This window comes from Chaetodon trifascialis, chromosome 1, assembly GCF_039877785.1.
Source record: "Chaetodon trifascialis isolate fChaTrf1 chromosome 1, fChaTrf1.hap1, whole genome shotgun sequence".
NCBI lineage: Eukaryota > Metazoa > Chordata > Actinopteri > Chaetodontiformes > Chaetodontidae > Chaetodon > Chaetodon trifascialis.
This window is the reverse complement of record NC_092056.1, coordinates 25,897,211-25,925,006: the sequence shown is the minus strand read 5'-3', so window position 1 is coordinate 25,925,006 and position 27,796 is coordinate 25,897,211. Positions and strand designations below refer to the sequence as shown.

Below are 27,796 nucleotides of genomic sequence, written 5' to 3'. Positions count from 1 at the left end.
CTGACTTTGCTGGGGGCAGCGCCAGCAGTTATGAAGTACTTGCCTGCTGGGTGAGCAGCTCTGCACACATAAAATAATTTGTAAGGAAATCTGAGCGAGATGTGTTTAGTGTTTGGTACGTGGCTCCTCCATGCACACCATCTGTGTGGTGTGTATATCATCAAAATTAGAATATTTTGTTTTGGTTGTTAAAGAATAATATGGCAGGATTGTGTGTGTGTGTGTGTGTGTGTGTGTGTGTGTGTGTGTGTGTGTGTGTGTGTGTGTGTGTGTGTGTGTGTGTGTGTCAGTATAACCTTTACTAACTCTTTTGGCCCTCAGTGGGTTGAAAATTGTCAGGTTGGCCCTGAGGATGTGTCAGTGCAGACAGAAAATCAGTAGTCTGACTTATTAAAAATGGTCATGCATAATTCTCTTTAAAGATCTCTGATCACAACTGAGCAGCAGCGTCAGCGGAGGCTGTTAGACTAAACATAAAAGATATACATACAGTATGTACATTTCATGTACACATAAACAACGCTGTCTTCGTTTCACAGCTAAATTGAATTTTGTATTGCAAATGTGAAACTATTTGAATTAGAGAATATCAAAGACCTTTCTCGTGCTCTGTAACATAATGACACGTTCATTTTCCAGCCACACTTCTGAAATATGATATTCAAAGCTTATTGTGGGTTTAGCATCAAGGGTATATAAATACTCTCCTTACAGTCTTGAACACTCATTATAAGCTCTTTGTGGAGGAGAATAATTGGATGTTTAAACACTGGCGGCTTTGTGCTGGCCAGCTTTATGGTAACCATAGCAGATCTTGTGCTCTGCATGTAGGTTTTACACATTTTTCAGCATCAAGTCTGCCTGTTACAGTAGTGGGAGTATGTATGCGTGGATTTTGTGTGTCATTCCCATTTTGAGTATGTCATCTACACAGGGATCATTCCACAACTACCTCTTAATTCATGTTAGTCCTCATTGTATTAGCCTGAGTTGGACTTTGGAGTAGCAGCTTTTAGTTTTGACTGAACTGACTTGATTTAAGATCAATTATGAAAGACAATGTGTGTTTATGTTGAAGTCAATATCATACTTAAGGTTTATTTGAACCCACTATCATGAAATTTTGACAGTTGAATAAAATGTCCCCTTCTTTGCAGATAATTCTGCAATTCTCCTCTGCTTTTGGTATTCAAAAAAATAAAATAATTAAAATTGAGTAAAAAGAGAAAGAACAGACAGATAACATACAGATATCACCAGGCAAGCTAACAAGCACGACTACTCCACTTGATGCCAGTGACAACCAGTATGGCTGTGGGTGTACTGGGAGCAGTGAGAGCTCAGGCCCCTCTGGACAAATAAAGGACAAAACTGTGTGTGTTTCCTTGTTGTGGCCCAAATAACAGTTCATCTAATTGTCTGTGAAGACCAAGTCACAGCTGATTTAGCAAGCAGACACTGCTCAGCTGAAAGATTAAATGGCTCAGCTGACTGTTCTTGTGTGAACAATTATAAGCCTATTATACTGTATAGGTGCAGTGAGTTAACTGTTCAGTCAAACGACAGACAGAGAGGAGCTGCAAGAGGATTTAGTAGATATAAGACCTAACCAGACAACAAGGAGCTGTGTGAGCCGGGCTTTGTACTTTTCTTAGATGAATTATTAATTATGTTAGAGTACATATCTGTGAGTAATAGATATAGTATAGTCAAAAGGAAATCTCAGGGCGGTGTGGGGTAAAAACTGCTTCAGTCCTGGACTGCAGTGCCCAACAGAGGCAGTGTTCATAAATGGTAAGCCAGTGAGGGACCATGTCCTTGACACTACACTATGAGACTCATGCTGGTTGGTCAGGCTTCTATGCAGAGGGGGGTGGACCTGCGAGTGAAAAGGTGGACCTCCATGCACATTATACTCCTTGGTGACAGGTGAAAAGCAGCTGCTGACTCCACGTGTATCTACACTCTGCCTCGGTTAATAATGGAGGTAGAAGTGAAAAGGACCGCAGTGTCAGGGGAAGTGGCCCATCCAAACTGGGAAAAAACGGGATTAGGAAGAACGATACTTAATAAAAATGTGCCCAAATACCCACTGAAAATTGCTTATATGCTTTAAATATTTTCCCCCAGGATCAATAAAGTATATCTGATTTATTTGCTTACCAGAATGAGTGCTTATGTGCATGTGTCTGACACCCAAAAACAAGTTCTGTGATTACAATGTATGTGAAGAAAAGAATTAATAGCCCTCACAGCAACAGTGTATTAAAGAGAAGTGAGCCAGTATGAGGTTCACAGCATGAGTATTTTGCAGTCAAATGCTGGTTCCGTCGAGCAAACTCAGTGGTGACTTTACTGAGGAAATTTGAGAGTTGAATAATTTATCAAATAATTTACTGATTAAGTGACACAAAGACACACACACACACACACACACACACACACACACACACACACACACACACACACACACACACACACACACACACACACACACAGGTTGTGTTTATTTCACTTGTGGGGACATTACATAGACTTACATTCATTTCCTGGAGCCTTACCCTAACCCTAACCATAACCACTATTTGCCTGTTCCTAACCCTGTACCTAATCTAACCTTACCTAACCCGTAACCCTATCCTCAGTCTGCACCCTAAAATTTAATGATTTACATTAAGGGGACCTGCATTTTGTCCCCATAAGAGAGGTCAGTCCCCACAATGTGACTGTGTAAACAGATTTTTGTCCCCACAACGTGATAAATACCTGGTCACACACACACACACACACACACACACACACACACTTTACAGTGAGGAGGGGAGAATAGTTCTCACAAATATGTACTGTATGCTGGATTAGGCAAGAACCAGTGAAACTGTGAAAAAAGACAGTCAGTTTAAATTCAGGGTGGTGTTTGCGAGTGTGTGTGTGTGTGTGTGTGTGTGTGTGTGTGTGTGTGTGTGTGTGTGTGTGTGTGTGTGTGTGTGTGTGTGTGCATGTGCATGTGCATGTGCATGCGCATGCTATATGCCTTGTGTGAAGCTGCTGTGTGGTGCGTTGTGATAGCATCACTGCCCGCCTACACAGAGGAATATTGACAGAGCCCAGAGATAAGGAGCTACTAACAGTATTGGACACTTTCCCTGTGTTGAGTGATTATAAATAGCAGCGCCCTGCCAAGAACACAATCCTCCCATCGCTGACTAGTCGTATTGACGTGTGTTGCCCTTTGGGACTCCCGAGACACTTTGCAGCAGGAGGGAACAACTTCAAGCAAGAGATGAATATTGTCCTAAATCACATCCATCTGTCATATCCTCCTGCTCCCCTTGCACTGAATACGCTTTTGTGTTGTTTCAAAAGAGACAACTGCAGAACCTGCACAGGCCGGCGGCAGCAGAGTGCCACTATGTAGGTGTTTTATATCGCTGCCTCACGATATATCAGGTAATGTTTTCCTGAGTTCAGAGAGTGAAGCACTGAATTATGCATGTATAGGTAGGTATAAATGACAGTGAATGGTCTAAAGGTGCCTCTGCATTAGAGGTAGCTAGATGGGGTAAAATACTGTGTTTTTATGAGAAATGTTCAGGAACAGCATCCAGAGGACAGATGGAGGAGGTCATGCAGGGTCTCTATCATTATCAGATGTATTTTTTTCTCGCAGTGTAATGACAGGTTTCTTTATATGTCTTCTTTAATACAGAACGAGAGTGACGAGAACAATATGCATTGCAGTAATTTTGATGGCCTTTGAGAGCTTATTATTCTTATATTACCCAGTCATAGTACATTTATACAATATTTATTGGATGTGTTGAATCGGGGGTCCAGGAAAGCTGCTTCCTGATTTGTGACTGTTATTTCAGTCAAATTCAATTCCTGTTGACATGAGAGCAAGTTCTGCAAAAGTTTTAAGTTTGGTTTTCCAGAAGCTGCAGGTCGATTGCAATGTTACACACTGGTTTGTCTAGACCAGGAGAAAAAATGCTTCAAAACAGCTCATTACAGCCAAATTATGAACAGTGATGTGCAGTATAGGTTTCTGTCAGGGGATAAGATGTAGAGGCAGGTTCTACTTTTTTGGTGGAGAATATTAAAAATTCTTCAGACTTTCCCCCAGAAGCTTGCTTGCACTGTGAGTGTTCTCATTTAGCAGTGGCAGGGTTTTGTTGTTCATGTCAATGAGCATTACATTGTCTGAATGTCAAGAAGGACGGTGCTGAGATGAAGAAAGCATGGGTCAAGCAAAAATGTGTTCGGTAAAAGAGGCAGCAATTCCAATGTTACTTTTAACATATGAGTCACCAAAAAATAAATAAATAAATAAAAAAAGCCAGAATCTGCCTTTTTGAATCAGGGACTAATGACTATCAAACACTCTATAACAAAGTTATAATCTAATGACTCAGTTTCAAGGACTTAGTGTTCTTTGTGCCTCAGCCAGAAGCCTCTGCCTACCTGCACTGCTTGGCTTTGAAGAAAAATGGTCCCCAGGTTTCTACTGTTTCAAGGATCAAACAGACACACCTTTGCTGCATTATTTATCAAGCACAAGCTTCTCAAAACTGTATGCAGCTTGGTGCTAATGAGTACATGGGCCATATTTATTACTGCTGCATGAAGGGATGAAAAAAGCTGTTCTGCCTCTGCCCTTGAGTCTTGTTTGTTCTCTTTCTTAGCCTAGCACTCCTGTCTTACATGATCTAAGAAATCAAGGCGATGCTACTGTTGACCTCAAATGAAGTCTGGCTTTAGATGGACATACAGTTTTCTGCATTCTTCAGAGCTAGTTACATATTTTGGGAAATATGTTTAGTCTCTTCCTTGTTCGAGTTAGAAGATTGATACCCCTCAAACGTGTACTAAGCTAACGTCAGCAGCTTGGCTTTGCTCAGCATAAAGACAGGAAGCATGGGGAAAAAGCAGTCTATGCTCAAAGATAACCAAATCCACTTAGCAGCACCTCTAAAGCTCACTAATGAACATGTTACATAGTATTTCTTTAATCCACACAAAAATCAAAGTGTAAAATAGTCAGGTTGCAGTTTTGCAAGGGTTCTCATGCTATACGAAGTTGCCATTTTTGTTTCCTCCATTTAATCCAGCATTGCTCAATGAAAACATTTGGGCTGCAAACAAACCTCCAGAAAAACATCTTATAACATGTCATGCAGTTAACTGAATGATAGGCAGATGTTGTTACCTTTAAGCAGAGCCAGTCTGTTTCCTCAATTAATAAGAACTTGGCTTGGGGACTGGCTAGTGGCTGGTTAGAGTCCAGCATGGACGAGTCGATACAGAAATGGACTGGTAGCTGGAGATGTGCTAGTTCACATCCAGGGATCTTATTGAATCCATGAATCTTATTATCTACTTTATGGAATATGGATATCCATGGTATCCATGTGATGCATCTATGATGCCTTGACTTTTCCTTGTAAGAAGTCAAGGTCAGGAAGGTCAATACTTTGGTTTATAACAAAATATTTTCAAAAATTAATAATGCTCAAATCAACATTAGCTGTGTTTTGTGGTTGCTAGCAAATGTCAGCACTCAACACTAGCATTTAGCTCAAAGCATCGATGTGCCTACGGACAGCCTCAAAGCCTCGAATAGCTGTGTCTTGTTATTTATTTATCACCAAATATAACACGTGTAGAGGGCTGTCCAGAGTCAACAGCATCACAGGGCTGCACTGCTAATAATTTCATATTCAGAGTGCAGTTACAAAGTCTGCAGCAACACTGAGGAGCTACCTATCTACACATTGTATTGCGTAAGTCGGTATAGAGAGCTAAATACTGAAAAATGTGAATGTAAAATTGCATGATAGCAATAGTGCAGTGTGTGTGTTTTGAAAACCTTCAGAAACTTTCACCACCCACTGGCATGCAGCAGCCAGAGTAGATACCACTTTATCTCCACTTGGCAGCAGCACAGCAGGTAGAAACCTAACGGACATCACAGCCTCTAAAAGTGAACTTGTGTTCATTTCTGTTTGAGCTGGGAGAGCAAAGATAGCAGCATGGTTAGAGCAGGGAGAGAGAGTGTATAGATGGTTATCGGGGCCCTTTAAGATGTCTGGGGCCTCCCAGGGCTCCCTGCAGGCCGTGGAGCGCCCATCGAAGAGCCCAACTGGGCCAGTAATCTATCCCCATGCCATGCTGCTGTGCTCTCCACGCCGTTAATCCAATCAGTCCCCTGCCACGGTGGGACAGGCAGAGCACTAATCCAGTTTACACAGCAACAAAAAAACAGCCCGAGACTTATTCCTCACTCCCCGCAGAGCATTGCCAGCTTCTCGATGTGACATTGAGTGAGAAAGATGAGGATAATTACAGGGACAATTATTTTATTTTTATTATGTGTTCAGCCTTTTTTTTCCTTCTTTTTCCCCCATGTTCCAAGCTAATTGCCATGGCCTTGTCACAAAAACCCAAGGTGATAGCATGCAATCATTTGGGAAGCAGAGAGTCAGCCAGTTTTAATGCCCCTCGCCACAGCAGCAGCAGTGGAATCATTAGTATGCATCTGATGAGGTTTAGCCTTGCGTGCAATGGGTTGGGTGGACCTCAGATAAGTCATTTAGACTAACAGGAACTTAATTAATTTTGTTTAATCTTTATAAAGCTCCACAGGGGGACGGATTGGCATACAGCCCCTCGCTGACTCCTTTGCCTCATTTTCGGCCCACCTAGCTTGGCACAGCCCAGAGGTTTTACACAACGGGGGCAAATGGTCTCAGCATCAATATTGGCTTAATGTTGTGCACAATGCTAAAATCTAGCATGTCTAATGAGACCAGGTGGGGTATAAGTCAGTGTTCATTTGCCCATCACCTTGCAGTGGAACCCAGGCTAATGATGTTGAAGGTGAGGGAAAACTACTGCCAACCACAAAATTCACCCTGGAACTGTGAGTAAATACTGTGTATGTTCAAGATGTGTTACACCTTACTTGAAACACACCTCGGATTTATGTTTACCTTAATCACTATTTTCTCTGTCCTACCGCTGAGGAAAAAGCACCAGCAGCCTCGACTGTCTTCCAGGGGGTGGTGGGTCATGCTTGTTTAGTTTGGGACTCAGCCAGAGAGTAAACTGGCAGGAGAGAGTCAGAAAAATTAGGAGTTAAAGTTTGTTTCTGTCTTTGAGATTCTGCTAATACCTCAGATGCCCTTGGGCAAGTTACAGAGAAGCAGATGTGTTTGGGGATCTGCGACAAACGACCCCAAAGTGTTTCCAACTGAGATGCAGTTGAGCAGAGTATTTAACCCCTGGTGAGATTAGTGGAAGACTGTGGTTGCACTGGGCAGCTCTGAGGTGTAAATGTGTGCAAATGTATTAATGTGAAGCAGGACGGAGCTGAAAAACAAGTGTGTGCTCAGTAAACCCTCTGTGGACTTTTAGATAAGCTAAATGTAAGAAAATAAAAGTTTTTCAAACACAGTGTGCTGAGGAGTAAAAAAATTCAACATAGTCCCTTTTTGCTAAACTCCATTATAACGAATATGATTTCAAAGTACAAATTATCCTTGAAGTACACTTATTTTGATGTGTCTTTCAAGACAATTTCTAAAGTCACATTTTTTTTAGTTCCACTTGCATCTAATCACTTGTTCAAAGAGAATAAAGAGTTAAAGACTGGCTACACTATTAAATGATTTTTATTTTTTTAGATAGACATTTTTCAGTGAGGAGGGGAATAGAAGTAAAATGATGCCCTTCATTTGTTTTGCTGAAACGCTACTAAAGCAAAAAGTTGGGCATTTTGAGGTTAATGTAGTGTGATTTTGATGCACAGTCAGCATAAAGGTGTTCTTGTACTGTCTGTAATAGTCTTGTTGACCTCCAGGCCAAGTGTACAAGTATCGCTTTGTGTTAAGAATGGCATACAGCATTCTGGTCTCACTGCACAGTCAGTGCTTACCACACAGCAGTTATCAGCTTGTTCAAGACACTCAAAACAAGGTATTACACTGAGGAGCTTCAAGGTCCAGAATGGCACAAAAGACTTGCAATCTTACCATAGATCCAATATCCAGAGGATACACTACACAGTTTACTGTCCAAGTTCCTCTAGGAGACCATTGGTTTACTCCTGCAGCCCTCAGGAGCAGGGCCACCTTAACCTACTGTCAGGCCCCTGGGCTCAGAAGTTTTGTAGACCCTGTCCCGTCCTCCAAATTTACCGAGTCTCATTATAGAAAATAATATTTAGGTCTACACCGAGTTTTTTTTATTTAGTTTTATTGACATATCAATAACATGAACATAATGAATGATAATGAATATAATAATAAATGAATAAATAATAATAGCAGCAACAGATCAAACTATAAACCCTGTGAACCCATGCACCTGTAAACACAAACTCAACCCCTCCCCCCCACCCCCGGTATAGCCGTAGGAAAGTAAAAGTAAAAGCGCCGTCTGACTCGTCCCCTCCTCTCTGATGCTCGTGTGCCTGCCGCTCCTCCTGCGCCCCACCTCTGTGTTCCTCTCCTGTGTCCGTTACCTCCAGCATCGGAGCGGGCCACGCTGCTTCCTCCGGTGGGTTCAATGGGCCGCTTCCTCTGCTGTCATCCGTGTGAGACTGAAAGAATCCCGTGAGCTTCAGGATGCTCTTTAGTCAATTTCTCTCCCTGTTCTGTTTGTCACGAGCCAATTTTCTTTTGGAAGCACCACTCTCAAACTTTTTTTTGCCCGACATCTTCCACGTCTCTCTTTCAAAGTGATGAAGCATGACCAGATTGACACATAGGGGGGCGGGGTTGAGCATGGTGGCAACAGGTTAATTTGGTTCAATCAGCAGTCTCAAATTTGCATATAATGTGATTGACAGGAAAACTGACAAGTTACATAACAGTTTAACTTTTTATGCTAATTTTGTCCCAAAAATGATAGGCCCCTAAACTCCGTGGGCCCCCGCAAAATCGTACACATATCAAATGGCAGATGTAACTGTTATAGCTAACTCAACAAGGTAATGTTAGTAATTAATAATATATTATGGCCCTTTTAGCTAGATTGAAGACTACAAGGGAAGCTGTAATGGAATATCGTCAAGGCATCTGACCTGACAAAGGATCAAAATGCTGATTAATAATGTAAAAATGAGAAGATTTTAAATTGCACCAAACAAAAATTGGTTAGGTCAGCATAATCTGATATGTTTCATTTCGGTTCGATTCCCGCTGTGGGTGCTGGTGGCGTGTCCTCCACCATGCCTTCGGTGCCTGCTGCTCGAGGAAAAAGGGCCTTTCTGTGTGGAGTTTGCATGTTCTCCCCATGTTCATCTGGGGTATCCTCCATAAAATTATACTCCCATTAAAAACATGCAAGAAGATCACCACCTGACCAATGGTGACAACAGGAACTGGTCCTCAGGAGCCGGTCGGCTGGCAGCCCACTGCTCCTGGTCTGCCGCGGAGGAAAGAATGACCAAGGATGGGTTAAAAGCAGAGAAAGAATTTCACATATACATGGCGTGTGCAGTTCCCCCCCTAACTCCGCATGTTGTGTTAATTGTGACTAATAAAGAATTGCATGAATATGAAATACCCATTTCTACAAATATAGATACAACTAAGTCAAATCTACATTTGCAAAACATTGGCAGTTAAACTATCAATAGACCAGTTTTTAGCTTTAACTTATCAATATGAAGTAAAGGCTGATTATACAATCTAATGCCTGAGCAATAATGACACCATCTGCATTTCAGTTGGTTCCCTGTAAGGCTGACTTTTACTGTGCAATGCTGTTTGCCACTGGGTCCTATCTCCTAAGAAAACGAAGGCTTGATTAACAGCACAAAGGATGGTCATCAACCATAGTTTATTGTCCATATGAAAATGAACGGACAGAGAGCGTGTTACCACCGTCCCCACTGTGCAGTTTCTTTCATTTTGTAAAAACATAAAATAACATATATTCCAACCCAGCTTGCCTTTTTTAACACATGCTAAAGAGTTTTTTATCTCATGTTTAGACTAAATGACTAATGAATAGGCTAAGTGAGAGAACAAGCTGTTGTAACCCAACCCAGGACTTTAGGGAAAGTTATAGATGAAGGACAGGGCAAACAAACAGAAGCCTCATACTCAGCAATTTAATTTGAAGTAGACAAACTAAAGGGTTTGTTCTGAATAAATGCTCAGGAAGCAGCGGCCTTTTGGCAGATTGACGAATCTCATCTCATATTTCTTTGAAACATCCAGAAGATTCATCTGCTGCCTCAAGCTGACACACAGAGATTGTGTTTGACTTTTACAAGAGATGTGCAATGAGCGAGCTACAGAACCAGGAGATAATTAGTAAGACGTGAGTTGATTTTTTTTTTTTCCTGATACTTAGAATGCCACACAGTGCTCACAGCTGAAGGCTCACAGATGTTGGAGCTAGTAAATGGAGTTTGGAGAAGAGCTTATTATGATTAAATGAATCAGATTGTTTTGCAACCCAGAGGTACCGAGCAGAGGAACCATCTGAGGGTGAATGCCGCTACAGCAAGAGGTTGTCCTAATGATGATTTCGGAGCTTATGCTGTATGTGTGACTGTGTTTTTGATATTGCATTGTCCTTAAGCACAGGAAATTAGCTAAGGAGGATTGATGGATGCATGGTGGATGGTTGGATAGATGTATCAGTAAATGCCTCCATGATAGATGTGTGTCCAATATGCTGCAGAAGCACTTCCACTGACTTTGAGATAAAAACCTCAAAGAGGCTTAGAAATCTATCTTGTTGGTATCTTGACAATGTCAAAATAACAATATGGACAGCAGAACTGAATCAGATATCAAAAACTAAACGACAGCAAAAATCACCAAGGAAGGAAGTGATAAGACAACAAATTCCATACAACAAGAACTGTAAGTATTGCACTATTGTTTAAAAACACTAAAAATCTTTATACCATTTCTGAATACTCGATTCTGATTGGCCGAGGGGTGTCCATTAATTCTTGATAATAGACACCTAATAACATGGACACAGTCAAAGCCTCCATATATTGCAACATGTCAACAAGCTAACATCTAATTACAACACGGAGTGACCTCAACATTTCTTTTTATGTATTTGGAGAATATGACAACTTTGGTGACGGATGCGGGGGGGGGGGGGGGGGGGGGGGGGTTAACTAAATTCAATGTCACGACTGACACCAGATTCAAGACCAGCAATGCAATGTTTAAAACTATACCTAAACCAGTGACTGCAACAGGCCACATCACGGCCAGCTAGATGCAAGAGGTGTCACTTTATTTTCACTGTTGTATTGAGTCTCAAATTGAGTATATCTGTTTTCTTCCTGGGGTCCTGAGGAGGAGTTGTTGTTGACATCAGGACTCATCCTTTGGTAGTTGGACTGTGGCCTTCTATAGAGCACTGACTGCTTCCTTGGTGGAGGTCTAAGAGCATTTTCCAGTGACGTAATGAACTATCACCATGGATTTTCATGTAACAAAGTGAACAAATTAAACAATGATATATTTTATTTTGACTTACTTTCTTTTATTTGCTGAGGAAAATTCCCAACCTTCCCAACCGCATCCCATGACCTCCATCAGCAGATGTAGTTTCACACTCAATGTTCAACAATTCTGCTCATTTGTGATTATGTCACCTAAGTATGGACCTTCATCTATTGCATGTTAACAGGTGTGCGTGTGCAGTCTTGATGATTATACAATTATGCAGATAAAAGCTCTGGAAAAGAGTGAGTAAGCAGAACTTGCTTTAAAATCTTTCTATCAAATGATTTTGTTTTTGGCATTTAGGTGTCATTTTCAGTCAATCTGTTGTACTTTCAAACACTTCTCTCGGGATAGAAGCATATCACAGCAGCAGTTCAGTCTGCTGTAACAACTACAGTGGCTCCAGCAGGCGCCACATCAAATAACAGCAGCATGTTAATAACATTATGTGTCAATAGTGTGCTTTGACTCCTGAGCTCCACAGTAATCACTGTAATTAATACTGCCTGAGGATTCTGATCTGAAACTTGCAATACTTTGCCGCTCATTCCCACATCAGTCTTGTCCGGCTCATCACCGCCATGATAAAAGCACAGCCACCAACATGAATGGGAAATAGATTTTAAAACAATGCCTGCTAATGGAAGCTGAGAGGAAGGATGATTAATGGATGATTGTTTAATCGATTAATGTCCCGCCTCTGAGGATTTGCAAGGGAGACTTCGTTTCATGTTCTGCTGGTTTGAAGACATTAAAGAGCTTACAGCTCATATCTTCCCTGCCCCTGCTGGTACTCTGCCCCATGCAAACCTTCCTATGAATGCAGTGGTTTACATGTTGATATGTGAAGAGAAAAATACAGTAGAATTTAAATATTTTCATTTGCATGAGAAGCTATACAAACTTCTTAACTATGAGGGGCCTTTCAGCAGTTTTCTTACCCTTTGGTGGAAACCGATTCATTTAAAAACTAATTAGAGCACATTCAATTCCATGCTTTGAGACTCTGATCCTCTGCTTATTGCTAGTCCTTCTGCAGAGAGAGGATTGCAGATTGCTATTTTTCATCATGAACAAAGGGGCGGTTTAATACCATAACCTAAAGAATTTCACATCCTCAGATTCAATACATACAGAGAAGGTGACAAATAAGTCAGCATTTTCCTGCGCTGCATCAGTGTCAACATCCAGCAGCACAGCAGACATTCATGAGACGTTAAGCCCATCGTATCAGTTACAGGGACAGTTAATCCCCAGGTGCCTGGGAGTTGTGTTGATGACTACATTTTCTAATCTGTGTTTTAACTTTAACATTTCATTTGCAACAAAGATCCCCTATCTTTTTCTACTCTTCTCTTTAGGTTGGAGGACATACCATGCTACCTATTCGCTGGATGCCTCCAGAGAGCATCATGTACAGGAAATTCTCCACGGAAAGCGACGTCTGGAGCTTCGGAGTCATCTTGTGGGAGATCTTTACCTATGGGAAGCAGCCTTGGTTTCAGCTGGGGAATAACGAGGTACAAGATACAAAAAGAGAAAATCCATATTACAGATATATTATCAAAAGCTGTACTGCAGGCCTTTGTGTATACACAAAATGATAGCTCTAGGTTACGCAGAGGTAAATGTTGACATCTTTCTTATTTTTGATAATTTCATGGGTGGTGCAAGTGAGGATACATATAAAATCACAGTACAAACAGCAGCAGCAGTTGTGTCAGTTGTTATTAAACAGGAAAGAAGTAGGAGTTGAATTGATTTTCCGTCCCTTACAGAGCATCAAGGGCTAAAACATGAGCTTTCTAATAGCGGATTTGAATAAACACTGCCATTTTGGATCTTTATGTACTGCCTCATGTGGTTTCTTTTCTCTTTCTGAGACTTGTGGTGGCCCAATGAAGTGATAAATTGATGCCGCTTTGCCACCAGATGAGATGCAGCATTACATAACACCCATGATTGGTTTGTTTTTTCATTGGAGGCTTTGCTTTGAATCAATAAAATTCAATTAGGATTACTCTTGTAAAGCAAGCATATTGAGAAAATTAAATTGACCTAAAAGAATAACCTGGCTTTTCAAGTATTTCAGTTGAAACATCAATATGTTCTTGGGCTTGACGCAAATTGGGATTTCCACATTTCAATGTATCTCATTCAGAGATGTTTTTGAGACACTCTAAATGAAACACTCAGCTGTTTAAACTACATTGCTGAAAGCTTATGGCTGTGTAACAAGATGAGCGTCGTATTATGTCATAAGCAAAAATGAGAAAATCCATTACCTGTTCCTGTAATGTAATTTTGTCTTCAGGTAGTGTCAGGTGGGAATATTGCACGTGTTATTTAGTTATTCTGATTTGTCTAACACATTACACAAAGATATATTACAGCAGCAATTATAAATGGGTATCAGTGACGATTAACAGGCCTGAGTCTCCACTGGGCTCAATAGGCCATTATCCTCTACTTTTATCCAGAAAAACAGAAGAAAACAGAGAAATACTAGATTCCTGGTGAGTTTGTATAGTTCACTGAAGCTACTTCAAATGAAATCAAGAGGGAAAATATATGCTAACATTTTGCTGAGATACTACTGCTACCAGAGGGGTGAAGCAGTGCCCTGTACCTTTTAAGTTTTAGGTAATCACTCAGGACCCAAAAGCAGAAATCAGACCCAAGAGAGACCACGTACAAATTCAACTAACAGTAGTTTATTATAAGATTAGTTAGTGTTAGAAATCCAGAGCAATGGAGCAGAGCCAGCTCAATTGTGTATTGTGAATTAGAGGTAAACATCAGAGCAAGACAGGCAATAAATGGAGTCTTCAGCAGGAACGCAGGAAACAATGAATCTGATGCGCAGGTAAAATGGGATTCTGCAAATTCAAAGACAGCATCAGGAAATTGCAGAGAACTAGAAGAGTTGGTTGAATGTAGCGCCACAATGAACCCCAGAACAATCAGGTAAAGAGTAGAGTGACGGGCCGGGATTTATGTACTGCGGGCTACAGGTGTAGTTGACGACTGCATCGGCAGCAGGTGCGCAGGTGAGCAGGCAGGAGGAGGAAATTAGGTCACCACACCCAGATTGAAACAGACACACCCATACGCACAAACACACACCAGGGAAGAGATAATCTCAGAAACATTAGGGATGAGAGAGGAATCCTGCTAGACCCCAACAGCACTGCCTTTTGTTGTAGCAGCTGATCCACATCCAGGCCACATCCCACACCTCCCTGCAGCTGAGACTCCCCTGCTTTTCTGCCTCATCTGAGGTTCTTGTTTGGCACAGCTCCATGATTCACTGGTGGAATTGCAGAGCTAGGGTGACAAAATACCATGTTTTTACTCCCCCTTTCAATTACAGAAAGTCATGTTGTTTGATTTTTAGCCACAAACATTTGCTGATACTTTATAAAGTACATTTTGCATTAAAAATCTTAAAGCCTCTTATAGTTCCTTCACTTGTGATTTATTAGACCTCTTTGCAGGATAACATGGACGTGCACAAACACCTCCTTCACCCTTCTGCTGGGTTTGTTGTACCTGTTTGAGCAGAACAACTGCTCTCACTCATTCTTATTAGCTCCTTAGAGTTTGGTGGCATCGGACACAATCATACGTCATTTTTTTGCAAGTTCACGTCAAGTCTCAAGACTCTTATCGTTGTAATGAGTTGTCTATCATCTGCTCCATGCAGTCCAGTCTGCTTAAAACACTGCATTGCTATATCTAAGGGATTCAAAGCATGAACTACTGTATAATTTATACTCACCGCAAAGTCTGCACTCTGTGTGTACAAGTGTGGCAAGCAAACACTTACTCACTCATCTTTTCAAAATATTCAATGAGTGACACTCTAATCAAATGAACCTTCTTTAGCCACAAAGCAAGAAGTCAGCTAATGTTAGATTATTGATAACTAACTTTTACATTACAAAATCACTGACCTGTCCAGGTACTTTTTCACCTGTCTGACAAAGTTTGATGTGGTCAATTACATTTAGCGATTCTTTGGTTGGGCCTTGTGTGAAGTGATTATAGCCAAATTTTTACAACGCCATGCTGTCGTTGCTGAAGCTTACAGTCATCTGTAGCCACGCGCACTGGATGAGGGAGGGAATGACATTCAGCTTGTCACACATTTCCTTCATGTTAACAGGCCAAAAATAAATAAAAATTAAGATTGCTCACAAGTCCTGAGTCAGAGTCAAGCCTTTTGAGGACAAGTCTCAAGTCAAGTCTCAAGTCACTGTGTGTGCGACTTACAGTAACTCCAACTCCAGTCCATGTTCTGAGTCACCGTCTCTCTCTGGGTGACATCAGTTTTTTGCAGCATAGCTCCTCTCACTTACAGCTGACTACAGGTCTAATCAGCCAGGGTAATTCAGAACACTTGTGGAGCCACTGCAGTGTCTTTAATTTGAAAATTAACCAGTAAATAAAGCTGCCATTAAATGAAGTGGAGTAAAATGTACAGCATGTACCTCAATAGTACCAAAATAGTCATGTAGCTAAAAGTAGAAATGAGCCTAAAATGGAGATAAAAATCAGACATGACCTCATGCAAAGCAATATTATCTTCAAACTAAAGGGCTAAGTAACACATAAAGGGGAACTGCATATGTGAAAAAAGTTGTACAAGTCATTTGTGGCTCCAGATGTCACTAACTAACCCTAACCCCTAACCCTCAGCATTGTTTGAGTCTACAAGATTCCAATTTAGAAAATAAAAAATAAAAAAATCTGGGTGTGAGGAGTTCTGCAGTCAGCTCCTCATCTTTGCTTGAGGCTGGCAGCCTGTGGATTCCAGAGCCGCTCACAGCAGAACAGCCAACTGTTGGCAGTGGAATTGCATTGTGGGTAATGTAGGTGCCAGGTCTGGACAAAGAGGGAGAATGTGTGGAATAAAAAAGACCATATCTCTAGTTCTGCTGAATCAGTTTTGGTCCTTTCTTGGGACCCAAAGAAAGTCCCCATGTCTTTGCAGGAGCTGATGCTCTGTCCCCTCACTCTCAACACAGTGTGTGTGCCAGGCCTCTCATCCTTTGGGGACAATACATGAGAAACAGAATGTAACAGTAGAGAGAAAGCAGGGCTTTACTGTTGTAAACAGATGCAACAGGTGGAAGAATAGAGCAGGTTTTTTCACTGGTTTGTTCTAATATTTTGTTTTGGTTCAGCTTTTTACTGTTGTTGACAGTCATGAGTATAAACACAGATTTATTTAAACACAGATTAGGTTTGACGTACATTCTTTCCAGAAAATTAGGCTTCAGATAGCAGTAGATTATCAAAGGCTTTGTTCTGACACCGTGCTGTTGTGCTGCTAGCTTGCAAGAGCATGAAATTGCATGACACCGTAATATGTCTTAGGGGGAGAGTTTCCATTTTTCCTCTTCAGCTATGTTGGTAATTATTCTTCACCTTAATAACTGAAACACATAAAAAAAAAAGAACAAACATCGAGCTGGTGTCAGTGCCTAAGTTTGAAGAGTGAAGAAATGGTTTATGGTGGCAGTGCTAAAAGAAAAAGTTCAAAAAAGAAAAGCAGAAAACAACACTTTTCTGTGCAGCCACAGTCATTACACAGTAATAGACCCCTATCCATTCTCTTAAGCTACAGTGGCCTGGACTTCACACAAATAACAAAGTCAAATAGTCAGAACAGCAATGAATCATCTCGCTAATTAGAGCACAAGTCCAACAAAGAAATGATCAATCACCCTTTTAGCAGCATCTCAAACATCCACCCACAAATATTCAGGATTATTGTTATTTTGTGCTGCGGCACGGAAAAAAAAAATCCAGTCTTGTTTTTCATTCAATATTGGACAAATTTAAGACTGAATGCATACTGTTTACTTCTTTCATCTCGGTTTCATTAGTTCAAACCTCAAAGGACAGCCCGCTCAGTGTCACTGGTTTCTCATTATGAACAAACCAAAGCAATCAGTCATTGAAAATCGTCTGTTTCACTCCACTGCCCTCTGTTCTCTGCAGGTTATTGAGTGCATAACCCAGGGCCGGGTTCTGGAGAGGCCACGGATTTGTCCTAAGGAGGTGTATGACATCATGCTGGGCTGTTGGCAGAGGGAACCGCAGCAGCGACTGAACATTAAGGACATTCAGAAGGTCCTGTTCGCCATGGGAAAAGCCACGCCAGTCTACCTGGACATCCTGGGCTAGCAGCGGCCCAGGGTGGCTCGTTCCTCGCCAGACAGATCGACAGAGACAAACAGACAGACCAACCCACCCGAATCCAGGAATAACCAAACCAACCTGCTCCACTGTCGAAAAACACCTACAATGTTTGGGAAGGACTTAAGTGCCTGCAACACTTTTGGATATAGTGGATAAAACGTATTCAAAAAAACATGCACTTTTACATTTTGTTTACTTGCGTATAAGATGTACAGGTTTGAAGAAGACTTTTTTTTCCCTCGAAAACTGCAAAAAATACACAAAAATGGAGACAAAAAGGGAAGTAAAGTGGACTGGCAATAGGAAAATGGCCACAGTTTTATTATATTATGGAGAGAACACATCAGAGTTAAAATCTATTCTGGGTTTGGTTTTCTGAATATATATAGAAATATTACATATATTTTATATTTATTTCTTTTTGTCAGGGTGGTGAAAGGTCTGCCATGTGTGTTGCAAAGGGCTCCGCCCTATCTGAAGACATCACCGACAAACTATTGGCAGGGACTTGACGATGGTAGCCTTACTTGCACTCTGATTGGCTGGCGCTGAGCTTTTAATGGGAACTCTGCTTCTGTGGAATAACACTGGATGGTTGAAAAAAGGGAGCGCTCTGTAGAGGACCTACCCAATCAGACAACCAACAAATCTATTTTAATTTAAAAATAATGTACATATTGTAAAATTCTATGTGTCAAAATTATGTTAACTTATTTTTTTGGGTGTCATTTTGGTTCCTTTTTCTGACTGTGATCTGGGTGGCTAAAGTATAAAGCTATGGTATTTGTTCTCATCCTAATCTAGAGGAGATTTCTCTTGGGAATTACCTGTGTCAGTGCTGGTAAGTTGTCTTATGTGGTGAAGGTGAATGACAGTGAATACAGTTTGGAAAGTCCGCTGACATTGAATCGCAGAGACTCTGGAGAACGGGGGACGACTCAGAGCCATCAACACAACACTTTTCCAAAGAGGTGATGAAGCCTCACATTCACTTTCCAGTTCATTTGCTTTTTATGGCAAGAATAGTGTGTTGCTAAGTAGTATCTTACACCACATTTCCAAACTCATACACACGCTTTGAGAAACTGTTCTGTCATTTTCAGGCTTTTTGGTGTGAAGCTGCTTTTCCACTCTAAAGAAAACATTTTTGTAACTGAAAGCATAAGTCACATGTTAGCTGCAGGTGTATTTCTAGTATATACAACCTAAGACAAGTCTGTAATTTAAGGGGATAGTTAGACATAGACAAAGATGATGACATTCCACTCTCATATCTCTCAGCTAAATATGAAGCCACAGCCAGGAGACAGCTAGCTTAGCTAGCATAAAGAAGGAAGATGGAAACAGCTAGCTTGGCTCAAAGGTAACAAAAGATACCAACCAGCATTCTACAGTTCACTAATTGATATGTTTAATCACATTCATTTAAAATGAATGCAAAAAGATAAAAATGCAGTCTTGGCCTAAAGCCTTAATCAAGAATGAGTAATGTGTTTCATACTTTGGGCCAGAATTTCTTTTGCGCCTGTTTTTCCACATGTGCTGTGTTTTTCAAACAGATGCACCTGGCTGGAGACGCAGTTTGCATGTCATGTGTGCAAGTGACCCTCTCTCCTCATGACACATGGTTTTAAGGGAGGATCGCACAAATAACAGGAGACATGATAACAGGGGTTGATTATGTGTTCTGCTTACATCGACCAGGATTGTCCCAGTTTGTCCAGGATTGTCCCGCTTTCAAGCTGGGTGTGCTGAGTACCAACAAATATCTGTAAAAAACATGTCCCAGTTTTTAGCTTTCACTGTCAAATTGTCCCTATTTTCACCACAAATAGCATAATAATAGTAAGTATAATATTTAATTGTTTCAGCGCTTACCTGGACGTTTATCATGTTCTGTTCCGATTATTCTCACCTAGCCCAATATAAAGACATAAACAATGCACCATGCATCTGAATTCAACACTGATTTGTCTGTATGTTTGTCGTTCAATCAATGTATTGCTGTCAAGGCTGTTACCAGCCTATGAGTCATAGGCAAGCTTCTAAAGGCAATGACCCTTGTGACTCATTCTGACAGAACCAGTCAGCAGGCCTGTGGTTTAGCTGTCATGCCGAACAGAAAGTCAGTCTTTTTTAAGTGCTCCAGGGTAATCTGTTAAGTACCCAGCAATGAAAATGCTGCGTTCATGGCATCCATGCTGTTGAAAGGTGCATTCCGTAGGTACGCTTATGCATGCACTATAGACTTGTTCATTGCGCCTATACTGCGTGCATAAGCGCATACGTGTGCACGAATATGCAGCACACTCAAGGGTCCCGTTTTGGGGCATTAAAAATATGGCCACCTTATTTCCGCTGGATTGACTGAGTTTGTTGAGCTATTTGGGGGAAAATTCTCCACCTCTGACAAAAGATGTAAATGCAGCACAGATGAGATTTACAAGAGCAAGTTGTAGTGGCAGAAATAAACATGCTTTACAATATATTGTCACCTGGTAAATTACTTTTTAAAGGGAGCTGTAGTTTTTCGTATGCTAATAAATTAATTGTTGTTCAAACTGGCAATAGACAAGGTTTTTTTTTTCTTTATCAATATGAAGTACATACTGGTTGCACAACTGGTTCCCTGTAAGTCTTGCTTTAACAGTGCAATCCTACAGGGTATGATCTCCAAGGAAAATGAAGGCTGACACCATTTCTATCTGCTTTGATATCTCTTTTATAGACCAAATGACTGAATGAACTTGCACTTTTCTCTTTTTGTTTTCTTGTGCTGCCCCCTGACACCAACCCCTGTTGTAGTTACTTGTTTGCGCGAAGCTTTCACTTTGACTTTACCTTTATGGTTCCTTCTTTTCCCTTATTTCAAATTTGGAAACAAATGTTGTTTTTAGTAGTTACTCGCCTCTGAGGAAAACAGCAAGTGATTCACGTAGCGGTTCAAGTAGCAACAACAATAATACCAATTGAAAATGCTAGGCGGGGTTGAAAAGCTCTCTGTTCCTACTTTAACTTTGCTAAAATCACAAAGATTTCAGCTCCTGATAGCATATTTTGTAGTGGATGTTAATTTCTCTAGAACATGAACAGTAAACCCCAGGATCTCAAGTCATTTTTTCATAAAGACAGATAAAGATGCAGACGCATGGTATAGAGGCTAGCCTGCATTTGACCAGCTAGCTAGCTTCAGTGCTCTGCGTCCAGTTTGTCTTATCTGTACATAAACCAAAATGTAAAAAGTAACTTGTGTAAAGGCTTGTCGCCACTATAACATTGCCAAGCAACCAGGAGAGAAGCTCCCAGACATGAAATGGTCGAATACATAAGATGGGTAACATAGCAACCGCTACAGCGCTTACACTTCAGTCAAACAAATGAGACATAACGTGTTAATTTGTTGCATGAGCTGGTGGGCAAATTTAGTTACCTGTGCTAATTTGCTAGTCTGCATGTCAAGCTACGTTGACCAGCTGCTGGAGGCACGGCAAGATTTTCTAAATCTACCAGAAAATTTAAATATTAGACTTCATTCCCTGCATTCTGGTGAGTTTCATACATACAAACATACTTAGCAACTCAACTTGAGGTGGAATTTTCTTTGAAAAGGCAAACATAAAATTGAGGCACTAGACAACATTGTTATCTACTGAGAAGAACAAATTCCCCCTAAACTTTATCTGCTGAACTGTTTCTTGGCCTGACCATCACCAATACATCAGATAACGTTACCTTACAGCCAGCTAGTTCTAGCAAGCTAACATTAGCTAGCTATGAAGTGATCTGAAGTGAGCAGGGGCAGTTCAGGGGCCAATCAGATCTCAGCTGCGGCCTGAGCCCCTGTGGCCCTGTCCCTGGGTCCGTCTGTGGCTGGCAGCAGCTTCAGATTTACTGTAAAGAAATGGGAGGTATCAACTCTCTACAAGAAAGCAAGTTTCCCAACTCTATTTCCCAAAATGTTGATTTAAAACACTTTAGGTTAATTCTACCAAGATCTTGCCATTCACAAGCCAGGGAAACAAACAACAGGGTGGCTTCTTTCCTGGCATTTTCTTTACAACAACAAAATAAAAACCTGTCTTTTTCATTATTTTGATTTCGTTTTCGTCAGCTGTACATGACTCACAATCATTCTTTTCTTCCTCACACTCGTGGCCTTTGCATGTTTGGCACTGATGAAGTTTTATACCCATCTATTGCTCTGATAAAAACCTCTTCTGTTATGACCAGAGAGGAGCCACTGAAGCAGGTGGATACTTGTGTTAACTTATGGACGTACATCAAAAATAATAATCACTCAAGTGGATCAGCTAATTGTGTGGTATTACACGTTCCATATTTTGATGATTAAAGTATTTAATGAACTGGAAAACATGAAGAGTTTTGTTCCAAAGTGTGAAAAACAGCAAAATAAATAAATAAAACAACTCAAACCAAATGATATTACTTTTGAAAAATCATAATTCACAATTAAGTGCTTAATAGACCAAATGAGCTCAGTTTTACAGTGTGGGACCTGTTGATTTCTCAGAGACTGAATGATAAACCTCAGGCAACGATTTTATGTTGTATCTGGAAAGATAGCATTTTGGAGTGGAACTCTTCACATCTCTTCCTTATTATCTTGACATGAATTCTCACAGTATCACAGTGTTGTCTCTGTTCCCCTTGGGACTATGTAAATCATTAATGAGCATTCAGTTATTTCAAGTGTTTATATGAAAGGCAGGATCAAATCCAATGAGTTACCCAAAGCATTGAGTTTTTGTGTATTCTCTTGTGGTAATGATAAAACGCGTAAAGACATGACACAGACCGTGAGCATTTGCAGGGTATTGTAATCCTTTCATGGTGAGTTGAATATTGTTTAAAAAGTTTTCTTTTCTTTTTTTTTTTCTTTTCTTGGATGAACTAACTGAACACTTTTGAAGCAAAGTTGGCATATTACCATGTACACATGTTACAGAATATAAAAATGTGGTATAACAACCACAGTATATAAAATACTGGTATTCCATGATAGATCTTTGTATTAATGTGACTCTCTTAAGAAAATGTCTTCAAACAATCAGATGATCTCCTTTTCCATTTTGTCCTGTCTTATAAAGATGTGTAAATTTGACAGAATCTTGTCTTCATCAAAGTCTCTCAGAAAGCTGAACTGCATGTGTTCAGTGTGTGTTCACAGTTATCAGCTCCTCTTCTGTCCACTCCAGAAGTGATGAGGTCAGGACCCATCAGTGGCTGTAAAGTGCGTCTAGATTTAGTGTTTTTCTACTTCAGCAGGACAACACTACCGAATATTTACCGTCTCTTTTTGTTTATGTGGTGCGTATGTGTGAAATGTGTGTTTCTTTTTTGTGTTTTCTCTTTTTTTTATTGTGTTTGGTTATTTCTGAACACAGAAATCAGACTCATAGTGCAGAAATCAGCACAAATCACTTTGTCCAGTGATGATGATACCATCATGTCAATCATGGATAAACATGCATAAATCTGTTTAAAAATCATATACAGTGTGCCTGTGCAGGCCAAGAACATCTAGTAACCAAAGCAGCACGACTTTTCAGAGTGCAGATTCAGTAAAATGTAAACAAACAGGATATGCAGCTGCAAAGGTATTTATATTATAAAGTTAATATTCTAAGACACTAGAATCAAACAGTGTGGTCTGTAGTAACACTGCAAATGCAATTTAATCTGTCATTAAGGATCAGGTCTCTGTCATAGAAACTAAACGTGATTTAGGTTAGTGCATTTGTTAGGATTTCCCTTTTTTGATCAATTAATCAATAATACAGGGGTTTACATTACTATCATAATCACTGCCTGCCTGTTTTGTAACTACTGGTGTTATGGAAAGCACAATAACCAGTATCATCTCTTTCTTTCTAACTGTTGTGTGGTTGTTACTTGACTTTGAATCCAAACCTACGCCCTTGTGCCCACACCCACTGCACTGTAACTCACTGTCTCCATGGCAACATAACACCTAATGCATAATCTGAACTACAGTCCCAAAACTCAGAACATGTTTATTCTAAAACAAGTAAGAAAAAGAAATGCGGTAGGACAATATACATGAATATCAAGTTTTTATTTTTGCTGCTGTTCTTGTTGTTTTGCATTTTCAGGAATTTATTTACAGTATTAGGGCTCAGAATGTCCCATCAACACAGTCCCTCCATCTAAATCCCTGGAACACACTCTCCTCCATCCATTCTCACAGAGGGTAGACAATATGTACAGTACCACTCACACACAGCTTGATCATTTCCAAGAAACCCAACTTCTCGTGACTCAGGGAGAGAAAAACCAAGAAAAAAAGAAGAAATACTTGTGGTTCAAAGTGCAGCTTTACACACTTTTTGAGGCAGTACAGTACTTGACCACTGCTAACAACAGAATTAACACAATATTAATGTGTACATGTTACAAGATAATCTAGGCAAAAAAGGAGCACCAGCTTGGTGCATAGAGAGACGATCTTAGAATATGCGACAGTAAAGGTTAGACCAGGATATCCTGTGTGCCCAGCATTTTAATAATCTATTTGCCTTCATCTCTTTTAAAGCAACCCCCGCCTCACCAATGCAGTGGTTTTGCTGAAATAACGCCTTCCTGCTCCTCAAAATTCTGGATCTGTCCCCCCCCAGCATTCATCATCATCATGTTAGAAATAACCGTACGCCAACAAAAACTGTACGAAATCTAATCATTTTTATATTTCAAATGTCCACATTAGTAGAATTTTCAAAATATATTAAAAATCTCCATTTTTCAAAATTAAAATAGAAAGAACAATAAATGCCAGAACAATACAAATAATTTTTTTTTTACCCAATATCTTCAGCATTGTCACATTGTAATGTACTCACATCATAAGGAGCTCATCGGCACTTAAAGCTTCGATTTTGCAGATGCTGCCACTGTGTCCTCACATCAAAAAACTGAGCTTAGAAAACATGGAGGAGTGACAACGTCACAGGCATGACAGAGGGAGCAGAGTCCTGAGAGAGGGATACTGTGCATCTGTTTAGATGTGACTTTAGAGTGAACCGCTCAGGGTATTCAGTTTATCTCTCTAACAACTCCGCCTGTCATACTTCAATTAGCACAGTTGCCTGCTGAACTTATTAGTTAAAGCTAGACTGAATATCAGCATTAAGTTATTCACTGTTATGCTTGATTGTCATTATCTGCTCTTTGTTCAAATGTCTAGCTGCTTTTTTTTCTCATCGTCTTTTTATCTTTCTTTTATCTCACTTCCGGATGAGTCCCTCCCTTTCATTTTCCTTCACTGACTTTTGAACAAACTCGGAGAACGTTACATAAGCGAATGACATGGGGCTCCTTTTGGGAGGTTTCCTGCTGAGATGTCATTGCAAATCGTACATTAGTTGTTGATAGGGGAGTGGATGGCGATCGCTGTGGTTGCAGCAGACATTGCTGTGGAGTGAAGTTTGTCATCCCTCAGGCCCCCCCTAATGTTCTGGAGCCCCAAGCCGTTGCCTGCTTGCCTATTCACAAGCTGTGAGTCTGTCAGCTAGATGATTCACTCGAAAAATCACTCCAGCAGTGTTGGGCAATAACCTGTTACTCTACTTAGAAGTAGTAATAATGTTACTTTCCCCAGTAACAAGGAGTGTAACAAATTACTAAGAAAAATGGATGGATGGATGGATGGATGGATGGATTTTAGTAATAATATTACAGTTACCCCTAAAAAAAAAAATTTCACTTCTGATTTGAAATTCATTTTCGTAATCGTTGCACATGCATATCAGCAAGCAGCAAGCTAGCTTAGAAGATGGGAAGACTTTAATTCAGTGGCTGGAAATATTCCCATTATTTTCATTTTGGTGGGAGAAAAGATGAAAAGAACATTGTTGTGAAATATGAATTGTGTGTAGGTAGAGATACTAAGACTGTCCTGCGGAGGACACAACCTCAAAACACTTGAAACACCACTATGATAGAACAATGACGGGAAGCTCATGGAAATAAGTTACACCCTACAAAATATGAGCCCGCTGTGGCCATGGAGGTTGACTGTAGCCCAACAATGGCTACACAGCCAGAACTGGATTTTACCTGTGGACAGCAGTGTACAAGCAACAAGAACGAATGAACCTTGTGGCTGGATGTGAGATTACACTGACAGTAATAAGTAATAATATTACTTTCAAAAAGTGTAGCCGCTAACTAGTAATTACATGTTTTTGAATAATGAGGCTAAAACTGAACACCAGTGTTAAAATGTAAACAGGGAACAGTGAGATTAGGCCCTGTCTCCATCTAACTAGGTAGACGATGAAACAACTGCAGATTGAGTGGCTTGCTCTGTGGCACATTACACAGAATTCTTGAGGGAAATGAAAATGATGCTTGTTTAGTTATTTAAACATAACTTTATTGGACAGCTGATAATGAGACAGACAGAAAATGAAGAGGGAGGCATGACATGCAGCAAAAGTCCAATGCTGGAATCTAACTAGAAAAGTTGCAGGAAAATAGCACACATCTCAACCATTTGGTACCAAAACACACCAAAAAAAAAAAAAAAAAAACCTCAGATGAGACCACACCATCATGAGAGAAACGTGCAACTCTGTGCCCATAATAATGAACATGATCTTCAAATTGCTTGGGATAAATAATCCATCACAGTGAAATGTAACTTCACAGCCTGACGAAGCACAAAAAGACACACAGACACTGAAGCTTTATCGTTGCTACATGCTTCATTGGCAAGTGTCCACATATTAGCCAACAGCCATCCCATTATTGTTTAGCTGGCCTCTTACAAACAACAGGAAAATGGAGACACAGTCAGCACCAAGGGATTTGAGGTCAGTAAGCAGTGTGTTATGATGCCGCTACCTTAATTGTTTATTGATTTACAATTATACAGTGTTCTGTGTGTTGAGGTTTCTCTGTGAGCGTGTGTGTGCGCGTGTCCTCATATTTGTGGTGGAGTGTCTCAAGTGTCCAGTTCCAACTTGTGTGTGTAGGGGTAGACAAAATGTAAACACATCACGGCCCAGCATTTGAAGTCAAAGTCATGTATATACAGTGACTACTGAAGAGCTTTCTTATCCCAGTTTTCAAATATTCAGTATAAGACAACCAAATGAGTGTCACAAAGGTTAAATTGTCAGTTCCCAAACAAAGAGAAACACTGATCAGAAGGTAAAAGGAAAAAGACAGACAATCAGATGACTTAGTTACTTCTGAGTTTATGTTTTACATAATTTGTTACAGTTTCAGAATTAGTGCTTTTTTAATGATCCACTTGTGTTTAGCTCATTGACAGACTTGTATAGACTAGCACGTTAAACTCTCACTCTTTAAACTTTGATACTAGTCAATGCTAGCGATACTTTAGATTCTAAAGCATTAAGACTGTTTGATGAATCAAAAAATGAAAATAACATTTTTCTCTTCAGTCATTATTAAATTTATCATGAATGAGCAGCACAAAAGTATCAATCACCTATCTTTTGTCATTTCTAAGCAACACCCTCAAAGGCTCAGAGGTAGTTTTATATGTTTTTGGCTATTTTCTAATGACTAAACAAGCCTAGCGGGTTCATACTCATGTGTCCGATGTCCGAAACTGTCAGGAAATCCGGTGTGATGAGTTCAAGGATCATATTCATGCTTCTGCATGTTGAATGTAAGCCATGTATACGTACTTGATGTTGCTGCTGACACTTATCCAAAGTGCATTACAGGATTGTCACCATCGGCTTCCTTTTGTTTCACTCCATTTTTTTTCAAATAACTCGAGTTAGATAATCTGTCACAGTGACTGTTGAGTTGACTTTTTCTGGGTAGGTCCTTCTATCATTCATTGTGTCGTGGGTGGACCTGTTTGACTCTGTTTTGGGTTGTGTGCCGAGCTTGGAATCCAAACACCACTATCTCTGTAAAGAAGAGGCGTTTTATAGCCTGCGATTATAAAATATGAAGTTGCTCATTTAATTTTAGATTTTCAATGATATGTAGTTGCGCATATTTCATGTGAAATCATGTTTCTTAAAACACAGAAAGACAGAATGATGAAAAAAAAAAATCAATATTGAGCCACATCA

The 27,796-nt window shown here is 40.2% G+C and overlaps 1 protein-coding gene across 2 annotated transcripts in view; it reads left to right on the top strand.

Moving 5' to 3' along the window:
• ntrk3b (neurotrophic tyrosine kinase, receptor, type 3b) overlaps positions 1-22,770 on the top strand; it is a 194,318-nt gene extending 171,548 nt beyond the window's left edge. For both annotated transcript variants that reach the window (XM_070970084.1, XM_070970076.1), the window contains 2 exons: positions 12,851-13,009; positions 17,499-22,770. In XM_070970084.1, the coding sequence (XP_070826185.1) occupies positions 12,851-13,009; positions 17,499-17,684 (345 nt within the window). In that variant the 3' untranslated portion in view covers positions 17,685-22,770. The remainder of the gene's footprint in view (positions 1-12,850; positions 13,010-17,498) is intronic.
• Positions 22,771-27,796: the final 5,026 nt, after the last annotated feature.